The sequence below is a fragment of the Anoplopoma fimbria genome, chromosome 19 (genome assembly GCF_027596085.1).
Source record: "Anoplopoma fimbria isolate UVic2021 breed Golden Eagle Sablefish chromosome 19, Afim_UVic_2022, whole genome shotgun sequence".
NCBI lineage: Eukaryota > Metazoa > Chordata > Actinopteri > Perciformes > Anoplopomatidae > Anoplopoma > Anoplopoma fimbria.
The window spans coordinates 17804966-17820383 of NC_072467.1; the positions used below are offsets into that span (position 1 = coordinate 17804966).

General features: G+C 40.8%; 1 protein-coding gene across 1 annotated transcript in view; it reads left to right on the forward strand.

The window, feature by feature from the left end:
- The window catches only part of slc12a3 (solute carrier family 12 member 3), a 48625-nt gene extending 34823 nt beyond the window's left edge, over positions 1-13802 (forward strand). Inside the window, exons 20-25 of the mRNA XM_054619570.1 lie at positions 11559-11657; positions 11750-11861; positions 12186-12272; positions 12885-13023; positions 13175-13242; positions 13661-13802. Coding sequence (XP_054475545.1) covers positions 11559-11657; positions 11750-11861; positions 12186-12272; positions 12885-13023; positions 13175-13242; positions 13661-13802 — 647 coding nt within the window. The remainder of the gene's footprint in view (positions 1-11558; positions 11658-11749; positions 11862-12185; positions 12273-12884; positions 13024-13174; positions 13243-13660) is intronic.
- Positions 13803-15418: the final 1616 nt, after the last annotated feature.

The following is a 15418-nucleotide window of genomic DNA, read 5'->3' on the forward strand; positions in this document are numbered from 1 at the left end:
GGTAGCCATATAACATCAATCTACACAAAACGACTATTTATGACAAATAATGAATTATGATCGAACATAAGGACATAAGATGACTATGTAACCGGTCTGTCCTTTGTGCCGGTTACCTGCGTTGTGTGTCAGTTTGTGAAGCAGAAGACCGGGACTTGATTTTCGGCACAGGACTTTTATTGCTGCTGAATGTGCTCTGTTCAGTGTTTTAGCAGAAGAAAAGAAACAGCGTTGGTCATTCGTCTTCAGTACATGCCGCTCTCGGCCAGCTCCAGTGCATTCTTAGTACAGTTACAAATCTTGCCTAATAAAAATAAAATGGCCTATATAAGAAATAATAAATGCAAAAATAAAAATAAATAATAAAACATGTTCTGTATTATGTCTTAAATACAAAAATACTTAAGGTTTTATAAAAACAAATAACAAAACTATGATTTGCAATTGTCTTTGAAAGTATCACATTCCCTCATACCCCAGTCACACATTATAGAAAGATTCACATTTTAGATTTACAACAACAAGAGTCCTATGCAACAAAAGATACCTGTTCAGGGTTTTAGCAGAAGAAAAGAAACAGTGTTGGTCATTCGTCTTCAGTACATGCCTAACATAAAAAAATATACGGTCAACAGGCGTACTTCAGGACACAAAATGGCGAACGCCAACGCACATGCATGGAAACATAACATGTTTGCTAGCTCGCTAAAACACTCTGAACTAAATCACAAGTGAAAATGAACCTCAAAAAATGAAACGGCTCGACTGCTATGATAATATTACAAACAAATTAATCATTCTAAACACTTATATATATCTTCAGCTTTGAAATTTACACATTAGTGTCGCGCTACACTAAATACGTACCGCTCTCGGCCAGCTCCAGTGCATTCTGGCGAGAGCCGGGAAAACAAAAACAATGTCCGGAAAGCGACCAATAGAGGGCGCCAGACCGATGTAAAACACCCAATACAATAATACCAAAAGAATACAATAAAATAAACAGCAATAATTAACAAAGCTGAGGGATTTTTGGTGGAATGCAATATTAGTTTTAATACCTGCTAAATTCACCCCTCCTGAATTACACCAAAATCCTGATTGCATACCTAACAGGATAAAACATGTACAACAGAGACAACTGACAACCTGTCAAAACTGGAACAGGTCCACCTAAAGAGTACAATCTTTATCTTCAGCTGTATAAGCTACCTGGTAACCAGGTTCAGAGAAATAAAAAGGGTGATCAAGCCTCAAATCATTCATAGAACAGTATGGTGCCGTGTACACCAAACCACCCGACCTACTGAGTCCCAAAGTGTACATGTTAGAAAATAAACACATTAATTACAATATCTTAAACCAATAAGATAAGCTGGAGAAAATAAACAAAACAACCCCTCTAAAACAGGGTAAGAAGAGACTGTGATCTCTTACTGATGGAATTCGCAAACCCCCTAAAGGTGAATGGCGTCTGAACCATTGTCTCTACCAAACGGTTAACTCTCTTAACAACTCTGCCAGCACGTGTCCTGACTACACCTTGTGTGTCTAGTGGTGTGTATGCTTGGCTATCTTGGTTGTGTACGATGTCAACTGTCGGTACTGCAAGAAAACTGTCACAATCTGTGGCAACATCAACATCAGTCTGTAGTCTGAGAGAATTCTGAGTGTCGCTGTCTTTGTGACTTATTTCTCCACTCCCAACTTCAGCACCCCCTGTTCCACTCAGGACCCAAGCACTCGTCCTATCCTCTGAATCCTCCTCCCCCAAAGAGTTGACAAGATCCACTGAATTAGACTCCTCTTCAGAATCATCAAAAGAGCTCTGAGCTTCAATCGTGTCTCCATCAGCAGACTCAATGGGCAGGAAACTGATATCAAGGATAAGATTGCGATGTACTACTTTTGTGTTCCCCTCATCATCTTCTAACTTGTATATGTGTGTCTGTGGGTTTTTGTCTATGACAGTATATACTGTCGCTGCCCACTTGTCTGCCAGCTTCTTCTTTCCTCTCTTTGTTGGCGAGGAGAACTCTGTCACCCTTGTTTAGGTAAGTTCCTTTGACTTTTTGATTGTAACCCCTGGCCTGTTTGTCCTGCTCTTTGATGCTATGTTTTTGCGCAATAGTTGCTGCCTCTTGGAGGTGGGACATGAGGGTATTCACACAGCTGCTGTAGTCAACAACCGCAGGGTCCTGTAACACCTGTTTGAACATGACATCAACAGGGAGTCTCAGAACACGGCCGAACATGAGATGAAAGGGAGCGTATCCAGTCGTCTCATGCACCGTTGCATTATATGCAAACGTTAGAGTCTGTATTTGTTGGGGCCACTTTGCCTTCTCTCTCAATGGCAACGAACGAAGCATATTACCCAGAGTCCTGTTGAATCTCTCAGTTCCTCCATTCCCCATTGGATGGTATTGGATGGTGTAGTGTGCGACTTGGAGACTCCCGATAACCTGAGTAGTTCTGCTATTAGCTCACTTTCAAAATTGGCCCCTGTGTGGATGCGCTCTGGAAATCCATAGACACAAAAGACGTTATCCCATAACCTTTTAGCAACCTGCTTTGCTGTCTGATTTGTGCATGGAAATGCGTGGGCCAACTTTGTGAAGTGATCTGTCAAAACGAGAACATCCACTGAACACTGTTGGCTGTCTTCTGCGCTCCAAAAATCCAAACACACTAACTCCATAGGAGCTGAGGTCCTGATACTTTCGAGGGGAGCTCTGGCGGATGGATCAGGTGTCTTGGCCAGGATGCACCTCTGACAGCATTTGATGTAGTCTTTTATCTGATGCTCCATCCTGGGTCAAAATAATCATTGTCTTGTCAGTTGAATTGTTCTTGCCTGTCCCTGATGTCCGGCTAAATCATGCACACCCCGCAAGGCCTTTTCTACCAGACATCGAGGTAAAACAAACTGGTGTCTCTTTTGTTTACTTAAGGGATCCTTGGTAACACGGTAAAGCACTCCATCAAGAACTTTAAGTCTCTCCCACTGCTTGATGAGCACCAAGGCCCCTGTGTCCAAACCGACTCTCTCTCTCCTTGAGGGTCTCCTTTTCTGACTCAGAAACGGCAGGACTTTTGAGATGCTAGGGTCCAGCTCTTGGCTTTGTCGGAGCTCCTCCAGGGAGAAGGTAGGTAACAGGTCTTGTCCTGGTGGTACAACGTGCTGAACAGACTGGACTAACTGAGCTGCTCTACACTCTGTGGCAGCATCCGATTGGTCATGAGCATCAAGAAGTGCTTTCACAACTCTGTTACATGAGAGTGGGAGAGGATGAGACTGATTTGCATACCCTTGTGTGGATCTCTTTGTCTGAAGACACTGTACCTTTAGATGAAAGACATCTTAAACTCCATCTTCCCAAACTTCATCAGATTCGGTAAGTAGACTGTCATAACACTCTGTGATAAGCTTCTGACCAACTGTCCTAGCAAAAGGCCCCCTCCTGTATTTGTGACAATACTGCACCAAGTCCGTCCAAGGAAGCATCGATTGACAGAATCAGTGGGCGTGAGAAATCAGGGTGGGCAAGAACCACACAGTTCAATAGATTCTCCTTCAGACTGACTAAAGCAATGTCACATTCTGGAGTCCAGTCATCAGGTTTAAGTTTCCTGTATGTCCCTGCATTTTCCTTTACTTTCACTTTTCCTCTTCTCTTCTGTCCAGCAGTGAGAGCAAAGAGTGGTTTAGCGATGGAAGCGCAATTGAGAATAAAATGCTGGTAATAGAATATCATCCCCAAAAAGGATCTGATCCTCCGCACTGAAGGTGTACACATATCATCTTCCATGAGATCAGATTCGGACATCTTAGATATGACTTCGACCTTTGCCGGATCCACAGCCACCCCACTGCCATCTATGATATGGCCCAAAAACTTGACAGACGCTTGCATCAAGTGGCACCTTTTAGGACTTAACTTGAGGTTGTGGTCTCACAGTCGTTGGAAGACAATCTCCAGTCTCTGTAAGGTCTCCTCCTCAGTTGGTGCAAAAACGAGCAGGTCATCCAAGTAGCATAACAGGCTGCTGAAGTTGAGATCACCGAATATACTCAGCATCATGCGCATGAATGACGCAGGACTATTGCACAGTCCCTGCGGCATCCTGTTATACTCGTGTAGGCCTAGTGGCGTCTAGGCCTACACAAAACACTGTTCAAGTCCATTGTCACTTTTGAGGGTTTGTTTACCGTCACACACACATCCCCTCCCCAAATGTGAGTCGATTAGTTTAAAGGCTGCTGCTCTCGAGGTGAGTTTGTGACCTGATGCTCCTGTCTGAAATTGTTATTCGGACAGTTCCTCTTGATGTGGCCAGGCTTGAAACAAGACAAACACAAGCGCTCCTGTCTACAGTGAGCAAGAGTGGAGTGTTCAACAGACTTGCAAACCTTGCAGAATGTATTTTGTAACTGGTAAGGTGAGTGCTGTCTAACTGCTGCATTATTTTGAGCAAGTGTACGGTCGAGGAGGCCAATGAGAGTCTTAATGCAGTTGTCATCAGGTTAGGTGTGGCACTCACCTCCAACTGGACAGGAGGCGACACTGCGCAGCTGGCTGAAGTTGACACCTCGACTGCAGTTGTTTGAACATGAGCTGTCACATTTCTAGCTGGTGTAGGGCAACTTGGCTTGGCAAGTAACTTTTCCTTCAGTTCAATTTGATAACGATCAACATGCTCCTGTAATTCACTAGCAGTCCACTTGTCTGGTGCTTTGAACTTTAACACTGCAGCAAGAGAGGGATCTGGACAATACTTTACAAACATCATGGTTACCTCTCGACGGGGATCATCAATGTGTCATCCTTGTCTCCTCAAGCCCTCCTCAGCTGCGTCAACAGCCTTGTTAAGGCAGATCCAATATTCAACTGGGTTCTCTCCTGTTACAGGCACTGTGCTATAGAAGTCAGCAAGAGGCATACTTGAACATGTTGCATCACCGAAATGTTGTTTCAGTATATTCGTTATCACTTTTGGGTTCTCATGGGGCTTCAGTGATGGGTTGCTACGTAGGGTTATCTTCACTACATCTTTAGCTTTACCCATTAGCTTGGATAAAATCTCTTCATACTGCGCCTCAAGTCGTACACCCCTCTTTCTCAAATATGTGTCCATAAGCTCCTCCCACTCATTTACAGAATGCTTGTCTGAACCATCTCCTCTAAAAACAGGAGGCTCTCTCACATCGGACTGCATAACTAACTTCACACCAGTCAGGTTAAGAGCTGAGTCAGTGAGTGTCTGGCCTGCACCTGAGTTCTGAACCTGTGCGCCCTCATCTGCCTTAACCTCCCCCTTTAACTGAGCTGTCCCACTTGCTGGGCGATTTGTGTGATGAGATGATTTAAAGCTGGGTCACTAATGTCTGGAATTGCTGAAAGCATTTCAGCGGGTCTATTGGTAGGGAATAGACAATTAGATAATCTGGTGGAGCTAAAGGCTGGTGAGCCCACATTGCCTGGAGCTCTAACTGGAGTATCACACAGCTCACTTAAAAGTCTTCCCCTCCCAGAACCAAGACCAGATCAACAGTAGGAACATATTCTCCATTTCCCACATTGTATGTAATTTTCTTCTGATTAAACACTTAGGCAAGTGCCAAAAAAAAATAATTACTGAGAATGTTCTTTCACATTAGGCAATGAAAAGAAAAAAAAGAAAAAATTAATTCTTCTTCACAATAGGCAACAAATATTTTTTTCCCAGGTGAAATACAAAAATAAAACGGAATCCCAATGTGACAACGTCCTTCAAGATGAAGTTATTTTAACTTGGACAAAGTCACTTCAGTGCAAACTTTTGAAAAAAAAAACGTTGTGATGGCATTCAGCAACCTCCGGTGACCAAGCTGGTGTTGATCCACGATGGATCCGGGTCACGGCACCAATGTAACCGGTCTGTCCTTTGTGCCGGTTACCTGTGTTGTGTGTCAGTTTGTGAAGCAGAAGACCGGGACTTGATTTTCGGCACAGGACTTTTATTGCTGCTGAATGTGCTCTGTTCAGTGTTTTAGCAGAAGAAAAGAAACAGCGTTGGTCATTCGTCTTCAGTACATGCCGCTCTCGGCCAGCTCCAGTGCATTCTTAGTACAGTTACAAATCTTGCCTAATAAAAATAAAATGGCCTATATAAGAAATAATAAATGCAAAAATAAAAATAAATAATAAAACATGTTCTGTATTATGTCTTAAATACAAAAATACTTAAGGTTTTATAAAACAAATAACAAAACTATGATTTGCAATTGTCTTTGAAAGTATCACATTCCCTCATACCCCAGTCACACATTATAGAAAGATTCACATTTTAGATTTACAACAACAAGAGTCCTATGCAACAAAACATACCTGTTCAGGGTTTTAGCAGAAGAAAAGAAACAGCGTTGGTCATTCGTCTTCAGTACATGCCTAACATAAAAAAATATACGGTCAACAGGCGTACTTCAGGACACAAAATGGCGAACGCCAACGCACATGCATGGAAACATGAGTGAAAATGAACCTCAAAAAATGAAACGGCTCGACTGCTATGATAATATTACAAACAAATTAATCATTCTAAACACTTGTATACAGTGGGGCAAAAAAGTATTTAGTCAGCCACCAATTGTGCAAGTTCTCCCACTTAAAAAGATGAGAGGCCTGTAATTTTCATCATAGGTATACTTAAACTATGAGAGACAAAATGAGAAAAAAATTCCTGAAAATCACATTGTCTGATTTTTAAAGAATATATTTGCAAATTATGGTGGAAAATAAGTATTTGGTCAATAACAAAAGTTCATCTCAATACTTTGTTATATACCCTTTGTTGGCAATGACAGAGGGCAAACGTTTTCTGTAAGTCTTCACAAGCTTTTCACACACTGTTGCTGGTATTTTGGCCCATTCCTCCATGCAGATCTCCTCTAGAGCAGTGATGTTTTGGGGCTGTCGCTGGGCAACACGGACTTTCAACTCCCTCCACAGATTTTCTATGGGGTTGAGATCTGGAGACTGGCTAGGCCACTCCAGGACCTTGAAATGCTTCTTACAAAGCCACTCCTTCGTTGCCCGGGCAGTGTGTTTGGGATCATTGTCATGCTTCAATGCCCTTGCTGATGGAAGGAGGTTTTCACTCAAAATCTCACGATACATGGCCCCATTCATTCTTTCCTTTACACGGGTCAGTCGTCCTGGTCCCCTTGCAGAAAAACAGCCCCAAAGCATGATGTTTCCAGCCCCATGCTTCACAGTAGGTATGGTGTTCATTGGATGCAACTCGGCATTCTTTCTCCTCCAAACACGACGAGTTGAGTTTTTACCAAAAAGTTCTATTTTGGTTTCATCTGACCATATGACATTCTCCCAATCCTCTTCTGGATCATCCAAATGCTCTCTAGCAAACTTCAGACGGGCCTGGACATGTACTGGCTTAAGCAGGGGGACACGTCTGGCACTGCAGGATTTGAGTCCCTGGTGGCGTAGTGTGTTACTGATGGTAGCCTTTGTTACTTTGGTCCCAGCTCTCTGCAGGTCATTCACTAGGTCCCCCCGTGTGGTTCTGGGATTTTTGTTCACCGTTCTTGTGATCATTTTGGCCCCACGGGGTGAGATCTTGCGTGGAGCCCCAGATCGAGGGAGATTATCAGTGGTCTTGTTTGTCTTCCATTTTCTAATAATTGCTCCCACAGTTGATTTCTTCACACCAAGCTGCTTACCTATTGCAGATTCAGTCTTCCCAGCCTGGTGCAGGTCTACAATTTTGTTTCTGGTGTCCTTTGACAGCTCTTTGGTCTTGGCCATAGTGGAGTTTGGAGTGTGACTGTTTGAGGTTGTGGACAGGTGTCTTTTATACTGATAACAAGTTCAAACAGGTGCCATTAATACAGGTAACGAGTGGAGGACAGAGGAGCCTCTTAAAGAAGAAGTTACAGGTCTGTGAGAGCCAGAAATCTTGCTTGTTTGTAGGTGACCAAATACTTATTTTACCGAGGAATTTACCAATTAATTCATTAAAAATCCTACAATGTGATTTCCTGGATTCTTTCCCCCCATTCTGTCTCTCATAGTTGAAGTGTACCTATGATGAAAATTACAGGCGTCTCTCATCTTTTTAAGTGGGAGAACTTGCACAATTGGTGGCTGACTAAATACTTTTTTGCCCCACTGTATATCTTCAGCTTAGAAATTTACACATTAGTGTTGCACTACACTAAATACGTACTGCTCTCGGCCAGCTCCAGTGCATTCTGGCGAGAGCCGGGAAAACAAAAACAATGTCCGCAAAGCGACCAATAGAGGGCGCCAGACCGATGTAAAACACCCAATACAATAATACCAAAATAATACAATAAAAATAAACAGCAATAATTAACAAAGCTGAGGACTTTTTGGTGGAATGCAATATTAGTTTTAATACCTGCTACAACTATACATACCGACGATGCTACGTATGGCATGAGATGTAAGCAGATGTTTACTGATGGAAACAGACAGTCGATCAATAGCTGTTCTCTGCAATGTGCCTCATTTACTTCCTGTTGTCTACTTCCCGTCTTTCTTAAAGGGACCACTACCTGACATAGAAAACAATAAATGTACTTAGAAAAACATTAGGAACTAAACTCCGGTAACAGAACAATTTTGCATCAAAATGAACTTGCTGCTGCAGCTACACTTAAGTTAACAAAGTGCATGGTGTCCACATTCTTCCATCATCATTTGAATTACTGACTACAAATGAATCCAGATACAATTGTGTTCAAAATAATAGCAGTGTGGAGTATGGAGGTCATTCATTCTGTGAAAAAACAGGTGGCCCCCGCAAAGTCCCATTGTTGCGAAAACGACATGTGCTCAAGAGGTTACAATTTGCCAAATAACACATTGACTGGCCTAAAGAGAAACGGCGCTACATTTTGTGGACTGATGAAAGCAAGATTGTTCTTTTTTGGGTCTAGGGGCCGCAGACAGTTTGTCAGACGACCCCCAAACACTGAATTCAAGCCACAGTACACTGTGAAGACAGTGAAGCATGGTGGCGCAAGCATCATGATATGGGGATGTTTCTCATACTATGGTGTCGGGCCTATTTATTGCATACCAGGGATCATGGATCAGTTTGAATACATCAAAATACTTGAAGAGGTCATGTTGCCTTATGCCGAAGAGAAAATGCCAATGAAATGGGTGTTTCAACAAGACAATGACCCCAAACTTAAAAGTAAGCGAGCAGCATCTTGGTTCCAGACCAACAAGATTAACGTTATGGAGTGGCCAGCCCAATCCCCGGACCTTAATCCAATAGAAAACTTGTGGGGTGACATCAAAAATGCTGTTTCTGAGGCAAAACCAAGAAATGCAGAGGAATTGTGGAATGTAGTCCAATCGTCCTGGGCTGGAATACCTGTTAACAGGTGGCAGAAGTTGGTCAACTCCATGCAACACAGATGTGAAGCAGTTCTCCGAAACAGTGGTTATACAACTAAATATTAGTTCAGTGATTCACAGGAAAGCTAAATCTTCAAGCATTTTTCAGTTTATACAGTCAATGTTTGAGTTTGTAAAGACAAATGCAGACAGCATTTCTTCATATTTTGATTTGGAATAGAATGTACAGTGTTCCCAATGCATTTGCGTGTATGGGAATAAAAGCTATTATAAGGATTTTGGGCTTTACTCACTTTTTTAAACGCACTGCTATTATTTTGAACACAACTGTACATAGCAAATTGATCTGTTTCTATTTTGGGTAATCCAGGATTAGATGGAGGAAAGAGCGTATAAACACCATTTCTGCCCTTCCTGCTTTCAAACAACAAATACATATATGCATATTCTGTGGCTCAATGGTATAGCAGGGTCGTGCTTCAATCAGAGGATGGGTGGTTCAATCCCCAGTTCTGCTAGTCCATATCTGAACACACTTGTGAACACTTGGTTAGTTAGAGTCAGGTATCCCCTGTCATCAGTGCGAATGGGTGAATGATGACATGTAATGTAAAGCTCTTTGAATGTTTATAAAAGGGCAATGCCACTATTTTTCAAGTTTTACAGTAAATTGTGTTTTCTGCTTAACGAAACATAACACAGCTTTTAAGTTTAATGAATGACTTTCATTTTTAAAGGTGTTTAGAGCAGCACATAATTTCAATGAAGCTCTATACAAGTTCACGTCCATTTACCATTAGGATTCATTCCTCTTACGTATTCTGGCAATTTTAAAACATCTTGGGTTTTTCCTGGAGTTGCCAAACAAAAATGTATATTACACTCAAGAAACAATAATAATGCAGCTCACGTGATCATGAAAGCACATACTATTTAACATAGGAAAATGTAGCCCCTGTTTTACCAACCAAACTCATTGATGGGGGACAGCTGGGGAATGTGCAACATACTTGTAACACAAATTGATATAATGCTTTAGTAAATGTATGTATGAAAGAAAGGAGAACTACCAAGTGTGAACCCTTGGTTAAGCTACTGAAACAGAGAAGGAAAGATAAAAAATAAAATAAAAACGAGATCGATAAACTACTCAGCTCTGCGCTGCCTGTAGTCAGTGCAGAGCAGCTCCATCACACCTTGAATCTGAAAAATCGGACTGTAAATGGCTCTTAAGGGTAAATGTTTAACAATTGTGAATGTAAAGAAACATTGTGTAAGATTTAGTGGCATCTAGTGGTGAGGTTTCAGATTGCAACCAATTAAAAACCCCTCTGCTCATCCCTTCCTTTCCAACCGTGTCGGAGAACTCAGTGGCCTTCAGGTAGAGATAGGTATCTTTAGGATTTTATTAATCATGAGCTACTCTTATCAATACTCTCTATTTTTTTTCTTTGTTTTTTTTTTATATATACAGAATTTAAAAAAGGATTACATTCAGAACAGGATTAGAATTTATTTATATTTAAAATATTACAAAATGTTACAAGCATTGTTAACAACAGCAAAGCCACTCTATAAAGTAATTAATATCTGATTGGAAACAAATCAAAAATTGTCAACAATATAAATAACATTTCTGAGTGAAACTTATTAAGAATGAAGAACACAGACATCTGTCAATATCAGTCATTCCTCTTGTCCTCATAGCTGTTATGTCTCAGCCAGCAGAAAGGTTTACAAGAACAACTTAGATAAACAGTTGGACTACAGACAGGCCGACAGCTTTTGTTTTAGCTTGTTTGTAAAAAATGTGCTTTCGTGTTGTGCTTGTGTAAGCCTCAGCGGTGAATGATAGACTGCACACAACATAATCATGCTTAATACAGGTGTATTGATAAAATTTGGCCTTTTTTCCTTGCAAACATGTTATTGCACGTACTGTTACGTGCGTAGTTGACGTCAACTCGAGTATCCTTCACTTTACCTGTTTCACTTCAGTTTTTCTTCTGATTAAAACATAGTCAGAATTTTGCATTCCATTTCTAACAATTAATCCCAATAAATGTTACACAACTTGTCAATTAAATACCCAGAAATTCAATAATTGATGTCATCAACATGTTAAAAAATAACTATTTGTTGTGTTTACAAACTTGTTTGTAGCTTCTCACCCCATTGAAGCAGAGCCTCAGTGTAGTACGGTGTTCCAGAAAAAACAAGGAAAGAAAACCATCGATGTGTACTGGCTGTCTGATGACGGAGGTCTGTTAATCTCTGTTTACATCTATCATCTTCTTCACTTCTCTAAAGAAAGTTATCATAGGTTTCCTTATCATGTATGTGTGGTTTACCAGGTCTGACCCTGCTGCTGCCCTACCTGCTGACTCGGAGGAAGCGCTGGGCCAGATGTAAGGTCCGCGTGTTTGTGGGTGGAGATGCAGACAAAATGGAAGAGCAGAGAGAGGAGTACGCACTTGGATTACTTTTGTATAATTCAGATTACTGTTGGTTTGTCCAATTTGTTCAGCACATTTTCCAAAAGGTGTCGGAATAAATGGCATGAATGAAATTAAATAAAAGGAAATGCAGAATATGAAGATGAATGTCCGAGCCAGTTATCAAAGACAGCATTCATTTTGGCCACATGGTGGTGACAGAAACAAGCTATAAAAACAACAGTTAAAATGGCTGTCATGTTAGCAAAGTATTATCTGCTTACACTTAAGTGTGTTAATCTGTGAGAATATTTAAAAACTTTATGTTACATTACATATTTTCATTATCTAACAGGGTGTTGGCACTGATCAAGAAGTTTCGTCTTGGTTTCCATGATGTTAAAGTGCTTCCTGACTTCTACCAGAACCCCCGGCCTGGAAGGTGCCTGATTTACGCAGCAGCTGTCAGTCTATGCTGTGTCCATGTTCTGTAACGGCTGGTGTGGGCACCTCTCATGCAGTCCAGGCATACATAGTAGTGCTCTGGATTACACGTAGCATGTCATTTCTTTTTGATTTGAATCTACGTTTTTCAAATTATTTGTCAGACGGTCTTTTTTTTTAATTAGATAGGCGTGACTCAATAGTAATAATGATAATATTAATAATAATAACATCAAAAAATAATAATAGAACATTTATTTGGAATGGCTGATCTTGCAGCCTTGTCATGAAAAGGTTCCCTGTGTCAGATCTTGTGTAAACCTTCATTATTTCAATATTGTGCTTACATGATGCATATTAATTAATGGAGAATATATAATTAAGAGGGAGGGTGGTCAGTAGCTATTTTTTGCCCCAGGGGAAGCTAGCAGGTTAATTATGCCATGAATGTGTATATGCTTTCAAGGAATAACAGATGAAAACCACAACATTGAGGTTTTTAGATGTACAAAAAAAAATCATAAGAGTTATGAATTCATCCATACCTGATTTACATTATTACTTACTTTCTGAATTACCCATGATCCCTGTTTGTCTTTGTACGCTTTAGTGTTCATCAGTTTGAGAACATGTTGGGTTGCTACAGACTTGATACAAATCCCAAACAGGACTCAGATTCTGGGCCACCAAGACAGCAGGAGGAGCCGTGGATGATCACTGACCAGGATTTAGAGAGGAACAAGGCCAAGGTCTGACACACATACAGAAACACACACACTGATGAATTCTGAATCACATATTACATGATACAGTAAATATAGAATTAAGAAAGAAGAAATAATCAATCAAAACACTTTTTTCTCCCTTGACTAAATTCTGACCTTTCTCTGTGTAATGCAGTCTCTCCGTCAAATTCGTCTAAATGAGGTTCTTCAGGATTACTCCGGAGAAGCTGCTTTAATTATAATGTGAGTATTGTAATTCTTCTTGTTAAGTCATAGGAGTGCTTCCTTATTAAAAGAGGTGTATAATTCCCTGGTAAGCTAACTGCACCATTCCACTCTGAGTGAATGGCTCTTCGTTATTGGTCGTCACTTTTAAAGCCTGTCAGAATACACTGAACAAATACAATCACTTTGCCTTAAGTAATCGCTCGTGGATGACTTGCTATTGCTATTCCAGTAGAATATATGTTTTATAATCCCTATATATAGGATCAATGTTTTTGACATGTTGCAATTAAAGTACTGTAGTGAGTATGAAACCCTACTTCAATTAAATTAATTTGTATTGCCCTATATCACAAATTTGTCTCAGATAGCTTTGAAATCTGAACAGTATACGACATCCTCTTTCTTTGCTATTACTATGTATGTCTCCTGACAGCACCATGCCAGTGGGAATGAGAGGAGTGTGTCCCAATACTCTCTACCTGGCATGGCTGGACTTCTTGTCACATGATCTGAGACCTCCAGTCCTGTTGGTCAGAGGAAACCAGGAAAATGTCCTCACCTTCTACTGCCAATGAAATGTGTCTATGAGATCAATAAACATACTGACTCACTAACTCACTAACATCCTGACATTTTCATCTTGATTTAGACATGTCAATGCCTGGATGACTGTAGATCATCTGAACCTGTAATTATGTATCATTCCTGTATCATGTAATTGAAATGTTCTGGCCCTTTAATTCAACAAATGAATGATGTAGACATTTGCAGCTTTAAAGGTGCTAAAAACAAGCGCACCTTAGTGGTGACGTCATGTCACACACAGACAATCGTGAATTAATTGATTAGCGGGGGGTAAGGTTATATAGGGACCTTGTAAATTGTTTGATGGTTGATTGTTCATGATATGCGACCCAGTGTCATGATGTAAAGAGAGAATAAACGAAAACTAAAGAGAGATCCAGTTTCTGTCATTCCTGATCGAATTGTCCTGCAATAGTTGGTGCCGAAACCCGGGACATTTAGATGAAGGAAGAAGAGGACGAAAAGTCCATTGGTTTGCAAGACAAACAAGAAGACAGAAAAAAGGAACAATGGCTGAAATCGACCGTAGAAAGAAAAAAAGATCCTCAATCCGCACCGCTGTAACCAGACTGATTAACAAGATTGACGACGAACTTGTTAAAGAAAGACCAGATCCTGATGCATTGGAAGAGTTGCTGGAGCAATTGATATTGAAAGAAGATTATTTGACTAAAATGGATTTGGATGTGGAAGAACAAACAGCGACAGAAGATATAGAAGATGAGGTTTCAAGAGCCTTGGAATACAAAGATCACATATCACTGAGGAAGACGAGGACAAGGAGAGCGCTAAGAAGAGCGAAGGTGATGCAGAGTCTGCAATGTCTGTTGAATCTAACCCCATGCGTAATAACGTGAAGCTGCCTAAACTTGTGATAGAAAAATATTCTGGAGACATCAGCCAGTGGCAGTACTTTTGGGGACAGTTTGACACGGCAGTGAACAGTAATCATAACTTAACAAAAACGGATAAATTCAGTTATCTGAAATCATATCTCACTGGCGCAGCTGCCAATGTAGTCGCAGGGTTACCATTAACTGATTCAAATTATGAAAACGCTACTCAGCTGCTGCAGAAAAGATTTGGCCGAAAGGATTTGGTAATTAATGCTCATATGACCAAATTGTTGAATCTTAATCCTGTAAAAAATGTCAGTGACATAAAATCGCTCAGATATTTGTATGATAATTGTGAAATCCAAATTCGTAGTCTGGCTTCGATGGGAGTCGTCTCTGACACGTATGGTAGCTTACTGTGCCCCATTCTAATGAAGCTCATTCCCGAAGAGATAACATTAGACTTCAGCAAACAAGTTGAAGAGGATGATGTCTGGAAAGTGGAAGAACTGATGAGCTTCATTCAAAAAGAAGTGGACAGCCGGGAGCGCACGGCCAACATGTCTAAAAGCGGAAAAGAGCGCACAAGTAAGGAACGTGAAAAGGAATCGCCAGGCGCATGGGAAATGCGAACAAGACGACATAACACAATGACAACGTCTACCCTTTATGCGGCGAACCAAATGGACAGACAATATTGTTTTTTTTGCGAGAAAAATAATCACCAGTCTAAACACTGCCATGAAATGTCTGTGCCTGAGAAAAAAGAA